This window comes from Megascapheus bottae, chromosome 26, assembly GCF_031878675.1.
Source record: "Megascapheus bottae isolate mThoBot1 chromosome 26, mThoBot2.hap1, whole genome shotgun sequence".
NCBI classification, from domain to species: Eukaryota; Metazoa; Chordata; class Mammalia; order Rodentia; family Geomyidae; genus Megascapheus; species Megascapheus bottae.
Genome location: NC_143534.1, coordinates 21,189,054 through 21,216,269, shown reverse-complemented (window position 1 = coordinate 21,216,269; position 27,216 = coordinate 21,189,054). Strand labels below are relative to the sequence as shown.

Sequence of the window (27,216 nt, the reverse complement as noted above, 5' to 3'; positions counted from 1 at the left end):
AGTGCTGGGCCCGTTGACCGGTACTGACCCGCGGAGCTGCCCTCTGGGAAGCTGCGGCCAGGTTGGGTCGGCTCACTCCCAAGCAGGAGCATTGGGGGGGTCAGTAGATCATGAGAAGCTGAGGGTAAGGGATGGCACTTGTGAGATTAGAAATCTAAGGCCATGAAGAAGAGCTCTGGTTTGGGGTCCCAGGACCCAGAGGAACCCCCTTTCTCTACCACCCACCGGTGCAGGAAGTTCTTGTGCTGTAGGGGTGACACTGAGGATGGGGATAGATTTGATTCTCGCAGGATTCTCACCCAGTACAAAGCCACCACAAAGATGCACAAGGCAGCGAGCGCGGGCGACGTGGCCAAAGTGCGGAAGATGCTCTCTCGTGGGAAAATCGACGTGAACGACAGAGACAAGAACCACAGGTGGGGAGGCTGCGAGCTGAGATGGAGGGCAGGGAGAGAGGCCTGGGCTTCTCCAGGGCAGCTGGGCTCTCTTCTACCCTGGGCATCTCCAGTTGCCATTCGAGATCTGCAATTGCCAGCCTCTGTCTGGGTCCTTTTCTAATTCTTCTCATAAAGGACTTCAAAAGTGTCACTTAAAAATGATGGTAGGAGGACAAGAGCTTGGCCTAGAGGTAGAGTGCTTGTCTAGCATGCACCAAGACCCGGATTCGATTCCTTGGTACCACATACATAGAAAAAAGCTAGAAGTGGTGCAGTGGCTCAAGCAGTAGAGCTCTAGCCTTGAGGAAAGCCCAAGAATAGTGCTCAGATCGAGTTCAAGCCCCAGGACTGGCAAAAAAAAAAAAAAAAAAAGATGGCAGGAACAAAATGTTAACTGGACACAGCATTTGATTTTTCACAGACACGGTTTATATAGCCTGATGTATGGACATGGCAACAAGGTTCAATAGAGGAAAGAGGCCTCCTGTAATATATGTGCCTGCTACTGGCCTCAAGGTTCTTGGAATAAAAACCCCTTACTCGCTTAGTGTCAGTGCACAATCGTGCGGGTGTGTTGTTTGCAGTGAGAGCATGCAAGAAACTTGGAATTGGGAAGGTCAGTTCCTTTTGTTTTGCTTTGAATTCACTGGACAGGAGATGGTTGAGTGCTATTAACACAACTCAGTGGCATCTTGGTGTTTCCTCTAGGCTCTCTCCCTCAATAGTTGGTGTAATTCAAGAGGCTGTCAGCCAATCTACCAAATCAAAGCCGGGCTAGACCGCCACCTGTGACTGCAGGCCGCTGTTACCACAGGGCATCCTCTCGGTGCCCTATTTTTGTCTCAGTGGGAGCTCCTTGTAGTCTGGTCACTTTATCACCAGTAAACTAACAATATTAGCATTATCCGTGCCGACTGTAACTTTGAGGGTGGTGGTAAGCAATTGCACTTGCCTTTGTTTGTCTCTACATATGCCAATTATTTTCACAAAAGAATGGTTTATTATCCAAATTAGATGAATGAGTGAAGGAGAATAGAAAATCCAGAAATACTCAGATGTAGGTAAAGATTTAGAGCTGGGCATTAGAGAAACTCCATAGTAATACAAAAGCATAATAAGATTATTAGTGAAAAAGTCTGTAAACTTTCAAGGATAATCGCTTGGCTTTTATTGTTGTTGTTTCTTTTTGTCAGTGCTGGGGAAGTAACTCAGAGGCTGGTACAGGTGAGACAAGAGGTTTGCATATGCAACCTTTCAAAACGAGTTTGTTTTTTCTTTTTCAACAAATTAAACTATATAAGAGGCTCAGATGAAAAAAATACCTATTGGGAAATCATACAAAAAGAAACTAGAAGCTGCCATTGCACATGAAATACATTGATGGTAGCAAAGACCTGCCTTTGAATGAGCATTTCTTTTTTTCTTTTTAATTGTTCTGGTGTTTGATCCTCAAACTTGAGGCATACTGAATACTGACTCTACGACGGAGCTACAGAGAAGAGGGGACAGTGCCCCAAAGCATTGTACTTATAAACTGATATTAAATTGAATTTTTTTGTAAAACTACTGCAGCCTAATAATGAAAAAATAAAAGAAATTAAATTGCCTGCTGGGCTTTGTGGCATTCCCCTCTTATCCCAGCACCAGGTAAAGTGACACAAATGCAATATTAAGGCTAACATGGGCTACAGAGACAGTGTCAGCATGAAAAAGAAAAGCATAAAAATCATTGTGTAAACCAGGTGCCAGTAGCTCCCATCTGTAATCCTAGCTACTCGGGAGGCTGAGATCTGAGGATCGCAGTTCACAGCCAGCTCCGCACAAAAGACTGCGAGACTCTCATCTCCAACTAACCACCAGAAAACCAGAAGTGGCACTGAGGCCAAGGTGGTAGAGCTCTAGCCTTGACCTGAAGAGATCAGGGACAGCACCCATAGTTCAAGCCCTGTGACTGAAAAAGATTCTGTAAATAAAGTTAAAATAAGAATATCATGCTTGGGCCGGGAGTTTGGCCTAGTGCTTAAAGTGCTTGCCTAGCATGCATGAAGACCCGGGTTCGATTCCTCCGTACCACATACATAGAAAAAGGCCGTTAGTGGTGCTGAGGCTCAAGTGGTAGAGCTCTAGCCTTGAGAAAGTCCAAGGACAGTGCTCAGGCCCTGAGCTCAAGCCCAGGACTGGCAAAAAAAAAAAAAAAAAAAAAGAATATCATGCTTGTATAATATTTACTACATGTACTTGTATGTCAGTGGTCTTTGTATCTTTACCTTTCATTTTTGTATATTAATATCTTTTTAAAAAAGAAAACATTGCCAACTACTCTGTAAATCTTCTTGCCAACTCAAATATTTGCACTATTGAACTAAGTGATCATATGGGTAATACAAACAGTAGAAACTATAAAATCTCACAGGGGCTTTGGTGTTGTGAACGCAGAACGATCCAACTGCTTTGCATAGATTTTCCTGAGAAATAGCTAGTAAGGAAAAGAGTTGGAGGGAATTTTAAATCTTAAATTAAATGAAAACCCACCAGGCCCAGGAGGCTCATGCCTGTAATTTTAGCTACTGAGGGTGCTGACATCTATGTATTGAGGTTTAAAGTCAGCCGAGGCAGGGAAGTTGATGAGACTCATTTTACTAGCCACAAAAAAGCAAAAGGTGGCGCTAGGGCTCAAGTGGTAGAATGCTCCCCTTTCTTGAGGGGTTGAACTCAGGCCTGAGTTCACACACACACACACACACACACACACACACACAATTTAATTTTAATTAATTTAAGACTACAGTAGGCTACATGGGCTGTAAATACAGGTCAGTAGAATATTTGTTTTTCTTGTCTACAGGAGTTTCCAGGCAGTCCTCAAGAACACATATGCACATTTCACACACACACACACACACACACACACACACACACACACACACACAAATACTTAGATTGTTCTTCCTTCAGTGGTAAGAAATAGCTAATATTATATATATAATACATACATATACATATATACATAATATATATATTCAGTATATATGAAGACAGATGAATGACATACCACTTAATGTTTATTTACACTGACATGAATTAGGATGTGGCTTTAGATCATGTTCTACAATGTCCTAAGAAGCCCTCTCATCCTCATAGGACTGCTCTGCATTATGCATGTGCCTATGGACACCCGGAAGTAGTGACCCTGCTAATGGAAATGAATTGTGACATTGATGCTTACGATGGTGACAGCAACACAGCTCTAATGAAGGTATCCCGTTAGTAGCCAACACTCTCCACCTGAGATAGATTTCATCACCTACTTCCAATGGAATCTACCTCGTTTAACTAGAGATAACTTGGAAAACACGCTGTGAACTGAGAAGCCACTTCTTGGTATCATCCCAACAGGCTTCTCAATGGCAACAGGAGGAATGTACAAGAATTCTTCTGCAACATGGCGCTGATCCAAACAGGAAAGATTCCAGTGGTAAATCTGCCCTCCACCACGCCATTTCTGTGGGGAGCATGAAGATAGCTGCTACTCTGGTTTCATATGGTGCCAACACGGATGGTATTAGCAAGGTAAGCATCACCCAAATTTATTTTATTTTGTCAGTCATGGGGCTTGAACTCTGGGCCTGGGTGCTGTCCCTGAGCCCTTCTGCTCAAGGCAAGTGCTCTACTATGTTGAGTCCCAGCTCCACATCCAGTTTTCTGGTGCTTAATTGGAGATAAGAGTCTTATAAGACTTTTGTGACCAGGCTGGCTTTGAACCATGATCCTCAGATCTCACCCTCCTGAGTAGCTATCATTACATGCATGAGCCACTGGCATCTGGCTCCAGATTCCTTGTATAGATTTAGTGGTAGTCTTCTATTTTGAGCATCATAATTCTCAGTTTGAGATAAGTCGCAAGTATAATCATGCTGAAAAATTAATTTTAGGAAGACTCTATTACCAGACTAAGTGACTAGTTGAAATATTTTGGATATCTGAGGGAGATAAACTAATAATATTTTGCCATCATGGACTTTTAAAGCCATTTTTTTAAACTCTTGGTGATGATTTTTTTTCCAGTCCTGGGGCTTGAACTCAAGGCCCAGGCACTGTCCTTGGGCACTTTTTGCTCAAGCCTAGCATTCTGCCACTTGAGCCACAGTGCCGCTTCCACCTTTTTCTGTGTATGTGATTCCAGGGAATTGAACTCAGTGCTTCGTGAATGCTAGGCAAGCACACTACCACAAGCTGTGCTCCTGGCCCAATGACTCTTTTTTAATACAATATTTTGTTACCTTTAAGTATTTGTACAAAATAATTACCATTCAACAAAATATTTTAAGAGACTGAATTGTGTCCTATTTCTTCAATGTCTTGCTGGAGGTGGCAGATAGTTTATACTTTTGAATAATGAAATAAAATTACATTTTGAATTGAATAGTCTCTGCTTAACCCCTACCCAGGACAGTAAATAGAAATTATAGTAAGTGATTGTCCTTGACTCTATATGGTTTGGGGCTGAAATTCCAAGAGATGAAGGGAATTGGCCCAGTAGATGAGAAATGAGAGGCAAGTGACTCTTGTCTGTGACTCAGTTCTCAAGTGGAATTTTTCAGCATGAAGGAAGACCTAGGCAAATATTTCAGTGTTTTACCTCTAGGTCTCCTATGAAGTTTCTCATTCATCAAATCCTTTAGATGTAGTAGGCATGGATATTTGAAGATTGCCTCAAGATTCAGGACTTAAAATTTTACAATTCCCCAGAGAAGATCATGTGATACTTCCTTGCAATCTCTCCCCTCGCCCCCAAACAATATTACTTTAACTTTCCCTCTTCATTTCTCTCCCTCTGTGGCTGGAATGCAAAAGGCATGTTAGTGGCCATAGGTTTAGGTTTCTAGAAAGACACTCTTCTTGTTCCAACCTTCAGTCACTCATTGCCATTCAGATAACCCTTCTATTTACTCAATAGTAAATAGAAGTTGGCCTTTGAGCATCTCATGCTTCCTTATGAATACTTAGGTTATCTATCAAGTGACGAGGTAAAGTAGAATTTTCTGCATTAGTACATCAGTCAATCAACATTGACTTTTTTTTTCCACAACGGGAGTTAATATCATTGTATCTGTTAAGTTTATATCACTCTGACATTAGAATTTCAGTATTGGACACTGAAAAACCAGAAAGTTAGTAGAAAGAGGAGAATCCAGTATTAGTTTGTTTAGTTTTCTGCACTGGGGCTAGGAAGGTAAGTGCATTCAGTTGGCTTGGCTTACTTGTTTATCTGGCTCTCTACTATTCGAGGGCAAGCTTCCAGCACAGTTCTGTGTTGATTATTTTAAAGATGGAGACTTACAGATATTGTTTCCAGACTGGCTTTGCGTTTCCAGATATCTTCCAAATGATTTTTCAAGCCAACTACATTTAAATAAAATCCTTTCAGCCGTTTGTTTTAAACAAATCCAGGAAACTATTCCTTAACTTAATAAACAATGTTGGGTAACTGAAAACAGATGGAGTATATGGTAATCAATATTGGGTAATTTCACAAGCATCACTGTCCTGAGGTGTACTGAATTACATTTCAGAACAAGAATTTATTGAAAGTTAGAGATTTCCTTTATAAATGGACATTCATACCCAATCGCAATTCTATCTGTCCTGAAACACGCCTGAAACATGCCACAACGCTGTGAAACATGACAAATGCTGTGAAAGGATTGAGGTTCAAGGCATTTGTGAATGTCGGAGTGAATTTTGGAGACTGTAATTGTCCCTGGGGGGAGCAGGAGGCCAGAACTGAAGAAGGAAGATGTATATTTATTCTCTGGATTGTGTTTACGTACACAGGGTGTGTCACTAGATTTTTCCGTTCTCTTGGAACTACAATCTATGGTAAGTATAAATGTTTATTGTTATGTTATAGGATGAACTTTTAGCAATTACCTCTGCTGAAAAGGAAAGCACCCACCAGGTGACAGACATGTCGTTGAAGAGGGACATCAATAAATGTGAAGTGGATGAGCTAGAAAGGTAATGGTAGCTGGTGAGATTAATACCATACGTTGTGTTCTAGATTGGGAGCAATCATTCAGATTGGAAATACATATAAATAGTGGAGTATTAAATTACCCTTCCTGAAAACCTACCAAATAAATAGCAGGTTTAAGCAACTTTTATTTAAGCCGTGCCTGATGGCTTACAACTAAAATTTCAGCTAACTGGAATAGAGCCTTGGCAAAATGTAACCAGAGCACAGTGATGTGAGCCTGCCATCTCAACTCTGCAGGAAGCCATAGTGAGACACTATTCAAAAGGGTTCGAAAGCAACAGGCTTGGAATCATGGCTCAGGTGGCAGTGCAATACTTCAAATAGATGAACTCTTTTAGATTAGGTGGTAAGACTAATATTATGTGGGAAAATTCATAACACCCTAAGCATGCACCAATAGTTTTTTGGTTGTTTTATTTTTTTGGTGGAGCATGAAGCTTGAACTCTGTGCCTGGGCACAGTGTAAGCTCTTCAGCTCAAGGCTACTGCTCTACCACTTGAGCCACAGTGCCACTTCTGGTTTTTTGGTGGCTAACTGGAGAGAAGAGTCTCATGAACTTTTGTGCTCAGTCTGGCTTTGAATTGCAATCCTCAGATCTCAGCCTCTTGAATAGCTAGGATTACAGGCGTGAACCGCAGGCTCCCGGCTCCTACGTTTTTCCTTTTTAATACAAATTTTGTTCATGTCATTTTATGTTTATATATTCATTGAGGACCAAATAACTTTCATCCACAATTGTAGGTTACTTCTTAATTCATAATGAGATTCTTAATGATGGCATAGAATTTTCACTCAAAGTATCAGCCCTTTTAAAAGGAGGTACAAATCGTGGCATATCTTCAGTGTTACTGATCTGCTTTTTCTGTCTAAACAAGTCCATCAAATCAAGTGCATCAAATCATTTTAATCCTCTAGGATCTTGAAATAAAACCTTTCTTAAATTTCCCCAAAATGTTAAAGGTTCTTTAAATCAAGAAAGGTAATCAGCTTTCCCAAGTCAGATAGGGTCTGAGGGGAGACACAAGTAGAATTCTTTGTTACTGTTTGGTTTTGTTGCTGCAGGGTTAGTTGTCAAAATAGCCTTGCAGTCCAATAATGAAATCTTATATTGTCTCATTGTCCTTTCTGACTCAGCATACAAGCAAAGAATGCAACATTTTCTAGACCATATATATAATTTGATTTTATGATGTGATTTTACTGCTCACAAAGCAACAATACTCTGCTTTGGCCATTGAGACAGAATTCTAGCTTTCTACATATACAGAAGGCAAAACCTGAGCCATCTTTCCTGCACAGAACTTTCTGTGGAGCCTAATGTTTGCCTGTCCTTTCATAGGTTTGCTTTACTTTCCTGTTGGTGAATACAACCCAGTATTTATTCTTAAATAAACCACTAAGTTAAAACAATATTACAGAAAGAAATCAACATCTATTTTCTGCTTCCAGACAAAATTCTAAAGAGTTTTGCTGTTGTTTGCTTGTTTGATGTTGATCCTGGGACTTGAACTCAGGTTTTGGGTATGTCCCTGAGCCTTTGTGATGAAATCTAGAACTCTGTGTCTGAACTACACCTCCACTTTTAGCATTTTTGGTAGTTGATTAAATCTCTCTTTCCCAGGCTGCCTTTGAATTATAATCCTCAGATCCCAACGTTTTGTGTGGCTAGGATTACAGACATAAGCCACCAGCTGTGAGGCTTATATTCTTACTTTATGCTAGATCACCAAATGCTCTTTTCTAATTTTCTGTGGCCTCTCAAGCAATGTTTTTTCCCCCCACAGTAGTTAAAAACTACCAAGCAAATCAACCTCCATGAGGATTTCCTATTTTCAAATTGAGCTTCAAATGTAGCCCTGGATCTAGAGAATACTAGGGTTCAAGAGAGATGAAGAAATCAGAACTCACCCTGTCCCTGTTTAAATTGTCTTTCATGGATTTGGGGATCGTTCTTAAAAGTTCTGCAGGGGTTGATCTGAACTATATAGGAAAGTGACAGCAGTAGTCAAACCCAGATCTTAACATATGCTACTTCACCACCCTGGGTGTGGCTGATATAGAATTTACTTGGCTATAGAAAACAATTACATTATTTACTTGAATGTGATTTTGTTTAAACTTAGATACAACCGATTAAAATTAACTTGTTCTGAATTATAAGACAAAAGGCATCTGTCATAATCAAATGAAGACCTAATATTTTCTGATAAATACAATATTTGAACATCAAACCTGTGAAAATATTTTAATTTGGTTTTATTAGGAATTCCAGAAAAGTATATAGTGGAGGAATGAATTATTGTCTTGGTTTTACTATTTTGCTATCCCTTTTTCTATATCTTGTATCTTCCTTACTATATTACTATCATTGAATATAATTTGCTTCTAAAAAGGAAGAGCTTATTCTGGGAAAAACAAAACAAAAACAAACAGCTGCTATTCATGGAGCCAAGACCTCTTCTGAATTCTGGAAGCTTCTGTAGAGTCAAGTTGATCCAGTTCATGGAGTGAAATAATTTGCCCTTTTTCCGTGACCATTTCTCCTTATATTTTGTTTCCTTAAATGAAAGTCATAAACTACATATTTCTACCTTTACAAGCCTGAAAAATATGAGAAAATGTTGTGATGTTAACTCTGAAGTCCTTTATTGCTGTTGTTTTTAACTATTTAGCATATTTGGTAGGTGTTTTTGATAGCTGGATTAGGACACTAACTATATCTGCCATTTTCCAATTACTTGGAAGGAGAAAAACACATTTGGAGTATAAGGCAAAGCAAATTAATACTTCTTCAAGAAGAAATACAGGTAAGATTTCTACTTATATATTATGCTTGGTACATTTATTCTACATAATGTTATGAGAACAAAAAGAAATTACATAGAAGCAGTTAAAATATTCTATGTGAAAATGGCATGCCTCTCTTAATATTTGTATTTTGCAGAAATTATAGAACTTAATTGTAGGTAATTTAAAATCCACTGTGTGTGTGTGTGTGTGTGTGTGTGTGTGTGTGTGTGTATTTTTGTCCTGACAATTACACAGAGCTTGGCCACTGTCTATTGGCTTTTTCACTCATGCCTCGCTCTTGTTTAAAGAGGCTCTACACCGCTTCTTGCTACTTGGTAGTCAGTGGTGATGAGTCTCCTGAACTTTCCTGCTGGAGCTGGATTCTTACCAGTACCCTCAGACCTCAGCCTCCTGAGTAGTTAGGATTATAGGCATGAGCTACCAGCACCCAGCTCCAATATAAGTTGATACTTAAGGCCATATAATATGATGCTAAATGAAAGGACCTCTAGGATATAGAAACAAAAGCCATATAATGAATGATTGTTGTCCTTAAGGTACTATGTTATCTCTCATCTCTTTTGCTGTCCCTTGGTTATCGCATATTGTTACAGTATCTCACTTTGTTACCTGATATATGGTATATATTTGTATTTGGTTATTTGAAATTGGATAGGGAAGGGGGGAAAACAAGATGAGGGGTGAGGGTGGGGGGGGAGGGAAATGGGGACCAGGAGATGTGAAAGGGTATCAATGTATGGGAATTAATGCACCTTCTATCTGGCAAATATCATGTAACCCTTCTATTAATTCCAATAAAAAATATATAAAAAAACACAAAAAAAACAAAGAAAAGCTGAAGTGGAGGTGTGTCTCATAGGAAAGAGTATTAGCCGTGAGCAAAGTTAAGCAAGAATACAAGGTCCTTAGATCAAGCAGCAGTGCTAGAGTGTGTGTATCCACACGCACATACACATACACACACATAATGTCATAAAATTAACTGTGTCAAATTAGTGCATAAATTTAATGCTTTAAAATTAAAAACCAAAATATAAATACATCTTTCAGATGGCCATGAGCATTTCCCTTCACATTTTTTGTCACTGAAAAATACCATTTAGTCCAGAACTCAATACATTTCTATCAGGCCATGTTCCTAACTCATTCTCCTAATCTCTAGATAATCTCAAACCCAGAAAATCTGTGATCCTGTTTGACAGATACTTGTATTAACTGTAGAAGCCAATGATTCTATTTTATAAGAAAAATATTAATGTGTTTGGGGCCGGGAGTTTTGCCTAGTGGTAGAGTGCTTGCCTAGCATGCACGAAGACCCGGGTTCGATTCCTCGGTACCACATATGCAGAAAAAAAAAAGCTGGAAGTGGTGCTGAGGCTCAAGTGGTAGAGCCCTAGCCTTGAGAAAGTCCAAGGACAGTGCTCAGGCCCTGAGCCCAAGCCCAAGACTGGCAAAAAAAAAAAAAAAAAAAGAAAAGTATTAATGTGAAATAAAAATCTCTCCTTTCATAACTGAAAAAAATTACTAATTTTGATTCTGAAGTCCAGTGCGTTTGTGTAAACTATGTTCTTAAAATTAAGGATAAAACAACCATGTAGTTACCATAATTATACTTACTCAAACTTTTAGCTGACTGACATGACATAGAGATAATACATGGAAACAGAACCAGTGAATACATTTTTCATGATAGATAACTGCTATTTGTTGTCTTAGAGATTCAGTCCAAGATTTTAGGTGAGACAAATACATGCTCAACCACTGAGAGGCAAACAATCGCATTTCTCTATGTCTGAGAAGTAAGGTGTAAATGAAAATGCTGCGATTTACTTAACCAAGTGGTGGATCAACTCATTTCACACCTGACACTTTTGTCAAGGATCGAGCAGGATATAGCACTAAACGTCCATTCTACGTTGGTCTCTTACTAAAAAATGACTCGTAATTCTCTATTTTCCGTATTGCTGTTCAAGTCCTTCCTTTCAAGCCTGCCTCATCTGTGATTTGCTCCATTGTGACTCATACGTTTCCAACATTCACCTTCCACACAGCGCGCGCAGTCATCTACCTTGCAAAAGGACCACGAACCTCTCTTTAGAATATACATTTCTAAGTCGAGATTCATAGAAATCTTTCCTACTTTTGAGGTGAGCAGCACAAAAGCAAGTTACCAGATTTAAATTACTTCACCATTCTACGTCTATATCAGTGTTCTTTCTGCCTTCTTCAGAATTATAAAAATGCTGATGACTCTGCCTGACTTTATACAAACCCCTCCCCAGTTTCAGCTTCTCTCCTGTCTTCTCCCTGTCCCACTGTCTTCCTATTCTGTCACCTGTATGTTAAAGATGAAGCTGTAACTATCATGTCGTTCCTGACACGATTTAACCGTACTTTCATACACTAAGTAGGAACAAGAGAGAAATGATGGAGAAAAAATGAATATAGTTTGATTTTCTTCCCCAGTCTAAAAGCAAAAGGTATAGACATGTAAAGAACTAAACGATTCAATGCATTAATGTAATAATCTATAAGCAATGAAGAAATGCTTGAGGAGAAGGACATTGTTCACCCAGGGAAAGGCAGCCCTAATCAAGAAAGACTTGTATTCTTCCTTAAGAAAAGGCGTGCCGGGGCCGGGAATTTGGCCTAGTGGTAGCGTGCTTGCCTAGCATGCACGAAGACCCGGGTTCGATTCCTCGGTACCATATACATAGAAAAAAGCTGGAAATGGTGCTGAGGCTCAAGTGGTAGAACTCTAGCCTTGAGAAAGTCCAAGGACAGTGCTCAGGCCCTGAGCTCAAGCCCAGGACTGGAAAAAAAAAAAAAGAAAAGGCGTGCACACTGGTGGTTCATACTTGCTGTCATAGACACTCAGGATTGTGAATTAACCCAAACGACTCTTACATCCAATTAACCAGCAAAATGCCAGAAGAGATGTGATTCAAGTGTAGAACACCAGCTTTGAATGAGTGCAGGAGCACAAAGATGTGAGTACAACACCAGTGCCAGCAACCACACACACACACAGGCACACACACACACACACAGATATTTTCTGTAAAGTGGTGAAAATGTCAAACTTACATTAAAGCTTGATGAATGTGTAAAAGTGAATAGTAATTCTGAAAACCACTAATGATGAAGAATATGCTTGGTATATTTTCTAAATTACTACTATGACTTCCATGGTGATTCATATCTGTAATACCAACACTTGAGATCGGAAACAGGAAGCTTACAGATTTAAAGCACCAACATTCTAAGGATTCCTTTGAAAATAACTTTCCATTGGAAGACAGATAGTAGAATTTTTTTCCTACTGTATCTCTTTTCTTCCTTCCTTCCTTCCTTCCTTCCTTCCTTCCTTCCTTCCTTCCCTTCTTCCTTCCTTCTTTCCTTCCCTCCTTGTCCTGGGGTTGGAACTCAGGGCCTGTGCACTGTCCTTGAACTTTGTCAAGGCTAGCCTTGAGTCACAGCACCACTTCTGGGTTTTTCTGTGTATGTGGTACCAAGGCTTCCTGCGTGCTATGCGAGCATTCTACCACTAGGCCACACTCCCAGCTCATGCATTTTGTATTCTTGTTGGTAATGGAATTTGAAAACTAGACCTACCACTAAATATGTACACATAAACTTACTGCTCTTGCTCAGCTTGATTTCTCTGTCTCTTGAATAATGCCTTAAGCCTGGTATTGTGGCAATTCATCTGAAACAGAGTCTCAGACTTGACTGGTTAAGCCGGCTCTGAATCATGATTCTCTGAGCTCTCCCTTCTAAGAAGCCAGGATTGGCCTTAGCCACCAGCACCTCTCTTGTTTAACATTCTCTTTCTGAAGTTAAAAATATTGTTCATTCATGCTGATGGATAAATATGTAGGTGAATCTTAGGATTTTGTGCTTTGGACATGACGATACCTCATTTCCCTCTAAGAGATAAATTTCAGTTTAGGAATACAGAATATTTCCTAAAGAAAGAAGTAAGTATTCAGATAAAGGTGAAGGCAAATTCAGTTTTAATTTGGAAAATAAAAAATAACTTGTTACCACTTTTGTCACTTCAGATCTATGTCATTAAAAAATCTTGTTTTAGCTAATGAATCAAAAGAAAATGTCTTCAACTAAATATTTGGATTTTTCAGCAGTACCACACGTGGGATCAATATCAGAGAAAAAACAGAAGAGGCTTGACAAGTATGAAGTCAATCAGTCGGAGGTATAAAAAAAAAAAAACGGGGAGGCTGGGAGTGTGGCCTAGTGGTAGAGTGCTTGCCTAGCATGCATGAAGCCTTGGGTTCAATTCCCCAGTACCACATACACAGAAAAAGCTGGAACTGGTGTTTTGGCTCAAGTGGTGGCCTTTAGCTAGCCTTTAGAAAGCCCAAGGACAGTGCTCAGGCCCTGATTTCAAGCCCCAGGATTGGCAAAAAAAAAAAGTAATGAATAAATAAATAAATAAATAAATAGATGGGATTGAAATCACTGATTTAGTATTGATTTCTTACTTTTATATTGTATAAGGCCATTATGTCTCCATTTCTTGCAAAATTTTCTGCTTTATTGAAATTGCTAGAATTATAAAACACTGAAACTGGGGCCAGGAGTTTGGCCTAGTGATAGAATACTTGCCTAGCATGCACAAAGACCTGGGTTTGATTTCCTCGGTACCACATACATAGAAACAAGCTGGAAGTGGTGCTGTGTCTCAAGTGGTAGAGCTCTAGCCTTGAGAAAAGTCTAAGGATAGTGTTCAGGCCCTGAGTTCAAGCCCCACAATTGGGGGAAAAAAACTCACTGAAACTAAAACTTTACATATTTATCTATTTCCATGTTTTCTTTGTTTTCTGACTCATGAAAGAGAGGATTGGAGTTAGCTCTTCTGGAAAGATCTGGTAGAATTTATGAGTGAATCCACTGATGGCTGAGCATTTTTTGTCAGTGACCCTTGAACCCTAATTCAGTCTCAACAAAGTCAAGTACCTAAAAAGAAGCATAGCAGTAAGAGAATATTTATGTTCAATGACATTGGTTAAAATTACTGATAGTAGAAAGGAGAAATATAAGTTAAACATGAAGTGTTACATCGATTCATGGTTTTATATGGCAGAAGGGGTGGTGACTTAGCTTACTAGAGGATAAGGAGAATATGGATTTCATAGATAACAAATAGCTAATGTTTTGGTGGGAGGTAAAAGAAATAATGTGATAGAGAAGGTTAAAGAGATGAAAACAGCAAATCAGGTGAGCTAGGCTCTTGCTAATGGAGTTATTAAAGATGAATTAAGAATGAGGGTACTTAATTGAGTTCAATTGCACAGCATTGAGCAGTTCTGATTGCAGTAAGAAGGCAGTCATCAAAGGAAAAGGGGACAGAAAAAGTAGTGAGGGGTAAACTTAAAATACTGAGTCTTTTTTAGACTGGATATGGTGAGTAGAGAGAGTAATGGAGGGTAAATATCATCAAGGTACCGTATTGTGTACATGTGTGGATACAGAACAATGAAATTTGTTTCAAAAAGAGAGTAAAGGGAATGAGAGACAGTAGTAGAGGAATGAATCTGATAAGGTGCATTACAGGCAGTAATTGGTATTGTGAAAGGAAATTCCCACACATGACTAATAGATGCTACTATGTTTATTAATGGATGTGTACATGTATATATGTACATCCCATGATGAATGAATCAATGTGATAGTTAAGGAAAAATGACATGTTTATAAAAGATACGTTCAGATTAGGAATGTAAAGACATTTACTTTTTTTCCATATATTTTTATTGTAATTAATAGAAGGGTTACATGATATTTGCCAGATAGAAGGTGCATTAATTCCCATACATTGATACCCTTTCACATGTCTTGATCCCCATTTCCCTCCCCCGACCCCCACCCCTCATCTTGTTTTCCCTCCTTCCCTCTCCAATTTCAAATAACCAAATACGAATATATCCGATATATCAGGTAACAAAGTGAGATACTGTAACAATATGAGATAACCAAGGGACAGCAAAAGAGATGAGAGATAACATAGTACCTTAAGGACAACAATCACTCATTATATGGCTTATGTTTCTATATCCTAGAGATCCTTTCATTTAGAAGACGTTTACTTTTAAATCACTAGAGGTTTAGAGAGAATAATTATTAGTGAAGGTAAACTTTGGGCTAACTTCAGATCTTTTCAGAAAAATACCTTTTCTGCTTTCATAAAAAATAAACCCTAATCTGTGCACTTCATATATTGCACCAATTTTGAGGGACAAGTTGAAACAGTATTATTAATTTCATAGGTCCTAAACTTGGTCAGTAGCCTGAATGACCTTAGCAACTTAACTGGATCATCTGAAAAAACTTCTATGTATTCTGAATTGTCTACAGCGGAAGTTGTCCCTCCACCCGAAGAGCTGGCAAAGGAGCCTAGAGGTAAAACCACAGTGTCAAGGTGTGGCCTTTTCATCTTGATTACACCACCATGTCTTGCACTAACATGAAACTGTAGAATATTGATGTGCTGTAGGGCTGCTCATATCATTAGTACAATTTATATAAACACAGAATCGTGGTAGAGTTATCAAACACGAGGCTGAGTTCAAATCCCAGTATCTCTTGCAATGAATATGTAAATAGAGAGTTGTCAAATATCTCAGCTAACGAGCACAGATTCACTCTACGTGTCTGGGTGTGAATAGTACAGCAAGTGTATTTGGTTCCTCCAGGTCTGTTTGTGCTTTGCCACTGTAGGATCAAGTTATCGGTGGCATGACCTGGAAGAGTAGAGAAATGGAAAGCTGTTCTCTCTGCCCTTAAACACAGGCCCTGGTCCCATGATCTACCCTCGAACTAGTACCAAGTTAAAAATGTTTAAGACTCTACTAGTAGTCTTTTCTCCTCTGTGTAATTTTCTCCTTCTTCTAGCGTTATTTCCTACACTTGTCTACATGTTTGTCCTTACTAGAATTTTCAGAGTTTTTAGTAACTTTAGGGAGGTTAAAATTTTGGTATGATAATTTACACACTTAAGCATGCACATGGATTTTGCAATGGCTTGTCAAGTACAAAGAAGGTACACTAGAAATCATATTCAGTTGGGATGGTTATTATCTTTATTGTTTCATGTGTGCTGGTCCTTAGGCTTGAGCTCGTTGTCTGGGTGTCGTCCTGCAATTTTAAGCGCAGGGCTAGTTAGGGCTATATTGTTCGAGCCACAGCTCCCCTTTAGTTCTTTATGCGACTTAAAAGTTTTTATGGGGCCGGGAGTTTGGCCTAGTGGTTAAAGTGCTTGCCTAGAATGCATGAAGACCAGGGTTCAATTCCTCGGTACCACATACATAGAAAAAAGCCAGAAGTGGTGCTGAGGCTCAAGTGGTAGAGCTCTAGCCTTGAGAAAGTCCAAGGACAGTGCTCAGGCCCTGAGCTCAAGCCCAGGACTGACAAAAAAAAGAAAAAAAAAGTTTTTAGTAGTTTACTGGAGATGAGAGGCTCAAGGACTTTCTCACCCAAGCTGGCTTTAAAGCTTGATCCACAGATCTCAGCCTCCTGAGTAGCCAGGATTAAAAACGTGAGCCACATGCACCCAGCCAAAAGACATTCATTATTAAAATACAAAAGCTATCTAAGAAATCCCATGTTTCTTTTTTTTTTTTTGACTTTGTTTCATTAGGAGCAAAAATCCATACCTGTGAACTGAGCATGTCAAAGGTAGATCTAAATAGTCTCTTGGATCTTGATGTAGGCTGGTGGGAATGTATCTGTTGGCCCATCTTCTTCCTGTTTATGCAACTTGTTTTTCCGTAGACATTTCTTCTTCTGGAAAGAATATGTGCACACAGTATTGATGAACTATGTTCTTTACTGAGAGAATGGAGCTTTATTTCTACATGAGACAAAATGTGTATTGTTCCATGTATATCTGCCTTTTTCTCCATTGGGCTTCAGGATTCATAAATAACAATGATTTCATTTTTTCTTTCTATATGACTTATTGTAATGTGCTTCACACCTTAGGCACTGAGCCCATATCGCATTATGAAGTATATAAATGTGAAAATGTACATTTCTTTTCATGTTAACTGTACTGATGTTTGAATCAAGATCTCACATTTGCCAGAAGCATCCTCCCCTCCCCAACCATTCAGCCATGTCTCCAACATTTTTATTCTTTATTTTGAGATTGTCTTGTGTTTGCTGCGTCTATGCCTGGATCTCAGTCCTCAGGGTTTACACTTTCAAACGTAGCTAGGGTGACAGATGTTGGACAGTGGTCTCAGCCGTGTTTTCAGAATGGATTCCATGCAACTTTTGTCTCAGCTGGCTTTGAACTCCAAATCTCCTAATCTTAACCTTCTGACGAGCAAGAATTATGGGCAAGGCTATTTCACTTGGATATACCTTTATCAAAGGATTTTTTTGTGTAATTCTTTTTATTATCCTCTTGGTATAGATTCTTGCAGCATACTTAAAAGGACAGAGATATTGCACATTTATGAAAAACTGTTGAAAGATCTTAAGAAAAACCTAGAAGAGGACCAGAGAAATCTGGTCAAATTACAGACGGAACAAGACATACTGGACATGAAAATGGAGTGCTGGAGGTATTGTATTATGCCATAGATATGCAGAAAATTTTATCTATGATGGAAAAATCAATGGCATGTTGTAAAGTTAAGCATAAATACTTCCAAAGTGTGTGTTCTTCACAGTTTTAATGGTAATATAGCTGTTCATTGTATATAAATCTTCCTCTCTTCTCATTAAATATTATTGCATGCTTTAGAATACAGTGACTGGGGCCGGGAGTTTGGCCTAGTGGTTAAAGTACTTGCTTAGCATGCATGAAGACCCAGGTTCGATTCCTCGGTACCACATATAGAAAAAAGCCGGAAGTGGTGCTGAGGCTCAAGTGGTAGAGCTCTAGCCTTGAGAAAGTTCAAGGACAGTGCTCAGACCCTGAGCTCAAGCCCAGGACTGGCAAAAAAAAAAAATAGAATACAGTGACTACTTTATCAAACCTTGTTTATGTTAATAGATTCCTTTGTTTATAATCATTTGAATGAATACTTCAAGAAAGAATTATTTGGTTAAGGTAAGAAAATTGTGGAAAACATTTTCATCAACCCTTTTAACCATGCACAGGAAATTAATATGTAGTTACAATTTTATCAACAGTGTTTGATGTATGATGTATGATAACTTTTCTTTCTTTCGTCTTTCTTTCTTTCTTTCATTCTTTCTTTGCCAGTCCTGGGGCTTGAACTCAGGGCTTGGGCATTGTCCCTGTGCTTCTTTTTGCTCAAGGCTGGCACTCTACCACTTGAACCACAGGGCTACTTCTGTCCTTTTCTGTTTAGTGTGATACTGAGGAACTGAATCCAGGGCTTCATGCATGCTAGGCAAGCAGTCTCCCACTAAGCCACATTCCCAGCCCATATGCCAACTTTTCTAAAGCCAAAATTTTAACGTATAGAGTTTCTTTAGTGCTCCTTAGTTAAATGCAAGTCATGGCAAATGACAGGTCAATACTCTACCACTGAACTAAACCATTAATTGTGGCTATATGCTTAATACAGGAAACTTAAAGAGTGAAATGAACTCTGGGTTGCCCCCCACCCCCGCCATACACACACAAAGAGTCAAATGAAAATGGATTACCAAGTAGATTGTCACCAGTTTTCTTTCTTATGTAGACAACATTAACTCAAATATATGTGTTGAGAGGCCAGTATTATTTTAGTATATACTCAACAGAACCTATTCTGTTACTAAAGGGATTTAAAATAGTTTTTAAACTGCATAATAATCAATGTAACAAATAGAAGATGCTACAAAATGGAAGAGCAACTATTAGCGCCTTCTAATTGTACATTAGAGTGATGTACAATATCACATAGTAAATCGTTTCAGGGGATAAAGTTGTATGTCTTGAGAGTGAAAATGTTTCCAGCAAAGTTAAACTTATTGAAGACAAATACTTTCTAAAATTATTTCACTTCAAATAAAGTGGCATCATGAGGAAGAACTTAGGACAAATAAGGCCTAAAGTCTTAATTTAAATTAAAATATGAATTTTAAAAATTCACTTATTGAGTAATTCCAAAATTTCTTTTCTGTAATAGTTATCAATATTTACTTGTAACCAAAAGTTACCAAATAACAATGGATTTTCATTGCTACATTTTCATGTGTACATATGACATTTTATAATTTCATTGAAATACTAGAAAAGAAGAATATTTGAGAGCATAGAGATTTTTTTTTTTTGCCAGTCCTAGGCTTGAGCTCAGGGCTTGAGCACTGTCCTTGGACTTTCTCAAGGCTACAGCTCTACCACCTGAGCCTCAGCACCACTTCCGGCTTTTTTCTATGTATGTGGTACCAAGGAATTGAACCTGGGTCTTTGTGCATGCTAGGCAAGCACTCTACCACTAGGCCAAACTCCTGGCCCCAGAGCATAGAGATTTTATGAAAAACACACAGCAATGTCTTAAAAGTGAGATTACTAGATGAATCTTTTTCTTTATAATAAAATTAAAATTTTAAGGTGGGCTGGATGCCAGTGGCTCACACCTATAATCCTAGATACCCAAGGGGCTGAGATCAGTGGTTTGTGATTCAAAGCCAACCAGGGAAGGAAAGTCTGTGAGACTCTAATCTTCAATTAATCACTCAAATAAATCTGGGCATGGAGTTGTGGCTCTAGTGGTAGAGCATTAGACATGAGCTGATAATGCCCAGAGAAAGGACCCAGGCCCTGAGTTCAAGTGCAGGAAGGATTGTCAAAAAATATAATAATAATAATAATAATAATAATAATAATAATAAGATCCTGCTTCTTCACAGAAACTTCCTACACAAACGAAAGGAAAGAGAAACTAGTCGATCTCATGACAATGTTTACGAAGAGTTAATGCTAAAAGAGCAGCAAAGTAACAATGAAGTGAACTTGCAGGAACAATTTGAAGTTGGTCTTGGGACAGCAGATATAGAATTGAAGGTTCCAAAAGAAAACTTGAGTGAGGTAATTCATATTTTGTAATGTCGTCTTATTTTTAATTTTATGAAATGGCAGGAAGAACTAAGTATAGTGATCAATCTCCCAGTGAAGTACTGAGGACATGTCTGAAATTACACAATTCCATTATAAAAAGTAGTTCTAGCTTATTTTGAGGTTTAATGGTAAATATACGCACATTTAACTATTGTTTTCAATCACTCCTTTGTCAAGGACTTATGGCTCATACCTGTAATCCTGTGGCTGAAGTGATAGAGATCTAGACGAGCAAAGAAAAGCTCAGGGACAACAATGAATGTGCATTGTGGAAAAGCGGTGGTTCATGCATAACTCATTTGAGCTGCTGGAAGAAGTCCTTAGTTTTTTAAAATTTGACAATTGACATCAGATTTATAGACATACTCTGAAAACTGATCAAAGACATATTTTTAAGACAAGCTAGTCTCTAGATTTCTAGAATTAGTTTTATTACATAGTTTTCAAAGTCTGAATAGGACAAATAAAAACTAAACTCCCTGACTGACAAAATTTTCAGGAAGAAGAAAAGGATAAAGGCCTCATGTTACAAGAGCAACTTGGGTAAGATTTTCATATTTCTATCATTTAATTGATTTGTTTGTGGGTGGTTTTTTGGGGGGGCGGTGTGAAAATCCTAAGTACAAATTGCTTTTTCAACATTAAAAGACTTAATTAGGTTTCAAAGTTTCTTGAGAAACTCATAGTAAACCTAATACTCTCTTTGGTATTGGCTTATATGATTGATCAGTTGCTATGTCTCCTTCCATGTAAATGATTATTCCAATCGATTTCATGCCCTCTAGCACCCTCCATACACCTTTTCCTCAAAGAAGCTTTGTCCCCAACAGGTTTCTTTGTTCCATTTTCATAGATACCAATAGTTTATTTGGACAATATTCAGCCATCTTGGTGCTTCCAGGAGACACGCCCCTCTCCTACTAGTCTTTCTCTTCCTTCCCATCATCCCCCATTGAACATGAACTTTTGTTGAGTTTCTCTGTGCTGCTGGCTGTATACTTGTGATGTGTAACAGTCATTCATCCTCTTTCTTTTTCTATTCTTGAGTCTCCTTCTCCTGAATAGTCTCTTGTGTTGTGTGTGTGTGTGTGTGTGTGTGTGTGTGTGTGTGTGCATACATACATACCACAGCTGCTTTATTCATGTGCAGTTGTACCCCTCATTTTGCTCTTGTGAGCAGAATTGCAATAAATGTGGATATACAGGGGACCTTCTCCTTGGGATAAATGCCTAATAGCAGTATGGCAGAATCATAGGAAAGATCTATTTTTAAGCTACTGAAGATTCCCCTATATTGACTTCTTTTTGAGTGCTGTGTTTTGTTCTAGAGCCAGTGTTCCAAACATTAAGAGTATTTGTTATACACTGGTGGCATATGTCTTTAATTGTAGCGATTCAGGAGACTGAAATCTGAAAAGCAATTTTGGTGCCTTCTCAAGCAGACAAATTTAAGAGACTCGTTTCCAAATGACCAGCAGCATGCCAAAATGCCGAAGCATTTGAGTGCATGAGGCTTTGAATTCAAGCCCAATGCAGTTAACAAAAAATAATGATAATTTTTACCTTTTAAAATATTCATCTGGAAGCAAACAGTGTACTTTGCATGTAGATCTCTCAATGTAACTAAGATAATGTTTCATGATACTTAGTACAATTAAATATTAGTACATTTGAGGTTCATTTGTATAATTCCAGTATTTTTATCTTTTACTTGTATGCTGGTCTTGAAACTTGAACTGAGGGCCCGGGAACAGTCCCTAGCATTTTGCTTAAAGCTAGCATACTTCTTTCTGCTTGATCTACTGCTCCATATCCAGTGTGTGGGTGGCTAGAGATAAAAATTTCAATGCCTTTCCTGCCTAGGCTGAGTTCTAACTACAATCCTCAGATCTCAGCTTCCCGAGTAGCTAGCATTACAATGAGCCACTAATGCCCAGCAGTGTTTTTTTTTAATCTTTTACCTTCTTATATTACTACTATTTTCTATATTTCACAGAATCATGTCTCTTTGAATGTATTCAAATGAAGCCACTCAGAATCATAAATGAAAGATTTTTATATGACAGAACTGAATATGTACTTACTTTGAAAAGATTTCTCTTCCCTAATCTGTATATTCTTCCAGATCTAAGAACTTGCCAGAAAAGACAGAAGAACAGGATAATGGAAATCAAAATGAAGAATTTCACTCAACTGAAGAAGAGAGTAGTTCTGAAGATGTAAAAGACACTGAGATAAGAACTCTGAAACAAAAGGTAACTTAAATACATTTTCTTAGTGTAGTACCTTAGCTGTATAAAGGCATTGCATCGTGACATTGGCATACATATGTATAATATAAATTCACCATGTGCAACCCTTTGGTTACTCTCTTTAGTCTCCACACTTACCACTCCCTCTTTTGAAACTGGCATACATTTTTAAATGGGTTCTTATATTGTCGAATCTTTGGACACTGTCCACACCTACCCTCCTTACCGCCCTCTCTTTCCTGTTACTATATCTCTTGCTTCTCCTACCAGAAATCCCCCTTTAAGTCTATGTCCTTTTGTGAGATAAGAGTTTCAGCATAGGAAATAAAATATATGGTATTTGTCTCTCGGAGGTGAGATTATTTCATTAAGCTTGATTATCTGTAGTTCCTCCCATTGTCCTGCACACAAGGTAATTTCATGCTTCTTTGTGGTTTCACGACACTCTATAGTGTACGCCTACCACAGTATCATCACGAATTTTAGAAAATTAGTCATCCTGACATGAAGCATCACATTCTACACTCATAGCCACCCCTCCCCAGGTCATCTTTAGAGAATCTGCTATCTACTCTAGATTTGCCTGCAGTTTACATTCCTTATGAATGCCTCTTTTGTCACTGGCCCTTTTTACCTAACATAGTGTTCTCAAGATTCGTCTGCATCATGACAGGTGATTGACAGCCCAATTTCTTGTTAGATATGCCGCACACCATTTATTTTATATTTCCATGTATGTAGTTTGGGGGCCTATGAGTTGTCTCCACTTCGGAGCGCTTCTCTAAGTGTTTGCATATTTCCTTTCTTCTTGCTGTTTTCCTCTGAGGCAATGGCTGAACACATCACAAGCAGTAAATGATGATTATCCTTTACTCTGATCAGCACTGTAAAACTATTGGCATAGCTAGTCATGAGAATTAATAGTTCTATTTTCAAGGACAGTGCCCAGGCCCTGAATTCAAGAGCCACGCAGGATTGGCAAAAAAAAAAAAAAAAAAAAAAAGGTGGGGTATGGCGGGAATTTGGTCTAGTAATAGAGTGCTTGCCTAGCATACACAAAGACCGGGGTTAGATTCCTTGATACCACATACATAGAAAAAAGTTGGAAGTGGTGCTGAAGCTCAAGTGGTAGAGCTCTAGCCTTGAGAAAACCCAAGGACAGTGCTCAGGTGCTGAGTTCAAGCCCAGGACTGGCAAAAATAAAAAGGAAGAAAGAAAGAAAAGAAAGAAAGAAAGAAAGAAAGAAAGAAAGAAAGAAAGAAAGAAAGAAAGAAAGAAAGAAAGGAAGGAAAGAAAGAAGGAGTGTTACAGGGAAAGCCAACATTATACCAACTATTATAAAAGAATGTTATTGAGGGCTGGGAGTTTGGCCTAGTGGTTAAAGTGCTTGCCTAGCATGCACGAAGACCCGGGTTCGATTCCTTGGTACCACATACATAGAAAAAAGCCGGAAGTCGTGCTGAGGCTCAAATGGTAGAGCTCTAGCCTTGAGAAAGTCCAAGGGCAGTGCTCAGGCCCTGAGCTCAAGCCCAGGACTGGCAAAAAAAAAAAAAAAAGAATGTTATTGAATCCAGTCCATTTTGTTCAAAACCATGTGTGGATTATGTCTCATCTCTACACACTTATACTGGGACATGGGGCATGACCTAGCACTTTACTGAGAATAATTACTCTCTGGCATGAAATTCAGATTAACATTTAAAAATTTAAAATGACTTATGATATTAGAAACCATATATTGAAGTATTTTTAAGTAGACTTGCAATTCTACTAAGATTGTAATCAGAGTCACTTTAAGAAGGAAACATATGAAACAAGCATGGAAAACAGATTTGTAACATTAAGCACAAATGATTTATGACAGAGATGATTACTGTAGAGAATGTATTTTTAGCCTTCTATTGGTTTGAAATGTTGATTTTCTGAGTAATTCAAGGGACGACATTTTGTGAATCTGGTAAAGATTACATTTTATTGATCATCATTTTGCCTATATTTATTTTTGGTTTTGTGTTAGACAGTCTTCTACTTTTCTTCCTTACCAAGATACTCATTTACTACGCAGATTTTTGATGGTACAAAAAACTTGGAGTGTGTATTGCACAAACGCCATCAGCAGGCAAAGGAAAGACGGTTCATTATAGAGGAGTTATTATTTATGGAAGTTCAGCAAAAGAAACTTGAAGTACTGTCAGAGGGACAAACCAAGCTGAAACAAAAAATAGAAGATGCAAAAAGTAATATGAAGACAAACAAGATAGACCTGGATAAGCTCAAACAGTTTACAAAGGAGATAGAGGAACTGATCAGGAACAAATTAATAGAACAATCAAAGCTAATCAACCAGTTGCAGGTTAATATGTTTATCTGTAATACTTTTTAATTTACTAGTAATTATATTTTAGACTTAATCGTTTTATTTACTTACATTATAACAAAGTTTAGTTTTCTCAGTATGTAATTCAGTTTCTATTAATGTTATAAGTACATTTACAATTTAGAGTAGTCATATGGATACAAAAATCAATTAATTTCTGAAAACAAATGGGCATAAAATGAAACTCCCAGAATGGAAATAAAATTACATTTTCTTGATTTTAATACATTTTTTTGAATTTTCTTGTTTATCTGTACAATTTAAAATTACTGATTGGTTTTGTAATATTTTATCAGTTTATATTTATAGTATTTTAGACAATGTAACATTCATAAGTGTTAATATCATACACAGAAGCAAAACTAGATTCAAATGTTGAATATTTCAGATGAAATGTAGTCGATAGTGATGACAAATACTTTAAATTTCGGCACCATTTTTGAAACAGTTAAAACATAGTTCTGACAAATTTATATGGAAGGAATACAGGAAAAATTGCTCAAGATCTGATTTAAAATTAATCTTTTAAATTTTCCTCAGATACAACTTGCAGTTCTAAATTATGAAGAGCAGTCAAGAGAAAATTATTTTACGTTGGTAAGGTAAGATAAGAAATCTGACCTCTCTCAGGTGAAACGTCAAGTAAACTTTCTTGAACAAGAATACATAGGAACAGCACTGTTTCACAGGATCGGAACTTAAAACACCCTTGTGAGCAAAACTAGATGAATGAGTTTAGTAAAGTCATACAAAATAAATGAAGGCTATTAACTTGGCTGTAAAATAGTGTTCAGTATTAGAGGTTAATGAAATTAGTAGGAAAGGAAATTTAACTGAACAGTTCAACTTTTGAAAACAGTATGAGTAAATTAACCTCCCTTTAAATGACTAGTCTAGTACAGTTTTCTATTCTTTCTCTTTTTTGGGGGAGGGGGGAGAATATGTTTATACAGCTATTGTTCCACATGGCTTTTTTCTCTTAATATCGTCATATAAATAACTCATTATTTTTCTTCTTAACACAATTATGCTTTTATACAATTACTTGTCAGTGCGGAAAAGTTAAAAACTCAGCTATGTTATGAGCGATTACGCTTCTGTTACTACTTCTACCCTTAGCATTACTACTCAAGACACAATCTGGCTTCCTTGACTATTTGGTGTCACGGCTGGAGGATTTCTAGAGAGAAACTACCCTTCAGGGAGCTATAAGGAAAGCCTAGGGAATGTTAAATCTCCAAAGTAGTAAAATAAATAAATAAATACATAAACCCTTTGTCTCTGTGAAAGCGGGGAGGGGAGTGTTTGAGAAGGCACAATATGGCAGGCTCACCTGTGATGCCTTGTTGAGGATGTATTACCTAGAGAGCTGCTTACGTTCTTCCTCTCTTTCCTAGCTCCACTATCTTCCCCCTAGACCTTCTGCTCCGTATTGTTTCTTAAGTTCAGTGCTTCATTTCTCAAGGAAGGTACATATGGTGAAGGCAAATGCTTACAAGGGTCTTGACTGGATACTTCTTAATCCCTGAGCTGCTTTACTAAATACAATATTCTAGTTTTGTCATTCATTGTTTAGATGCACATAGTTAAGGAGTATAAAATGTTGTGTTACTCTTTTCGTGCATCCTGAAGAGTCTACCTTCAGAATTTTGCTCATTAACAGGAGAAGGAAGTCTCATCCATTTGTTTGCCCAGAGTGGTTTTGAACCTCTAGATCTTTGAATCGTTAGATGTCACCAAATAGCTGGAAATACAGGCATGAGCCACTGACACCAACCTTCAATTCCATTTGTGATATATATATATATATATATATGTTCTATATAACACTGGCATGAGTCTGTAAAGAAAGAATATGTAAAAAATTTTCAGCATATGATTATTTCATAAATGAACCTTTCAATTTTCTTTAGGCACTGCCACAGCTCAAGAACATAAATAGCAGTTGAACTGTCTTCAGTAAGGCATAATATGGAATTGAAGCATAAAGATAAAGAATCTGAAGCCTCTAAAGCTGATATCTCAAGAAATTTCCCTTAAAGAAGACCTACACATACGTCAACAGTGTTATTTTAGAGAATTGGATCTTCAAAAAAAAAAAGCATTGTCACAGAATTTAGATAAGTAAGTCTAGCATTATAGAAATAAAGCTTACTAAAATGTCAGTAAGGTACAGTGCAACTCATGAGACGGAAACCTAAATGAACAATACAATTTTGGAAAATAGTATGAATAAAGTAACTTCCCTTTAAAAAAA

General features: G+C 37.9%; 1 protein-coding gene across 1 annotated transcript; it reads left to right on the top strand.

Moving 5' to 3' along the window:
* On the top strand, nt 1-27,216 carry LOC150046062 (uncharacterized). The gene is made up of 14 exons (XM_090319110.1): nt 1-416; nt 3,579-3,693; nt 3,834-4,007; nt 6,349-6,455; nt 9,221-9,282; nt 13,429-13,502; nt 15,577-15,709; nt 17,727-17,877; nt 20,123-20,300; nt 20,830-20,873; nt 22,456-22,585; nt 24,648-24,935; nt 25,500-25,561; nt 26,873-27,216. Exons 1-14 carry the CDS (start codon nt 163-165, stop codon nt 26,895-26,897), a joined length of 1,797 nt encoding a protein of 598 aa, XP_090175236.1. The 5' UTR covers nt 1-162; the 3' UTR covers nt 26,898-27,216.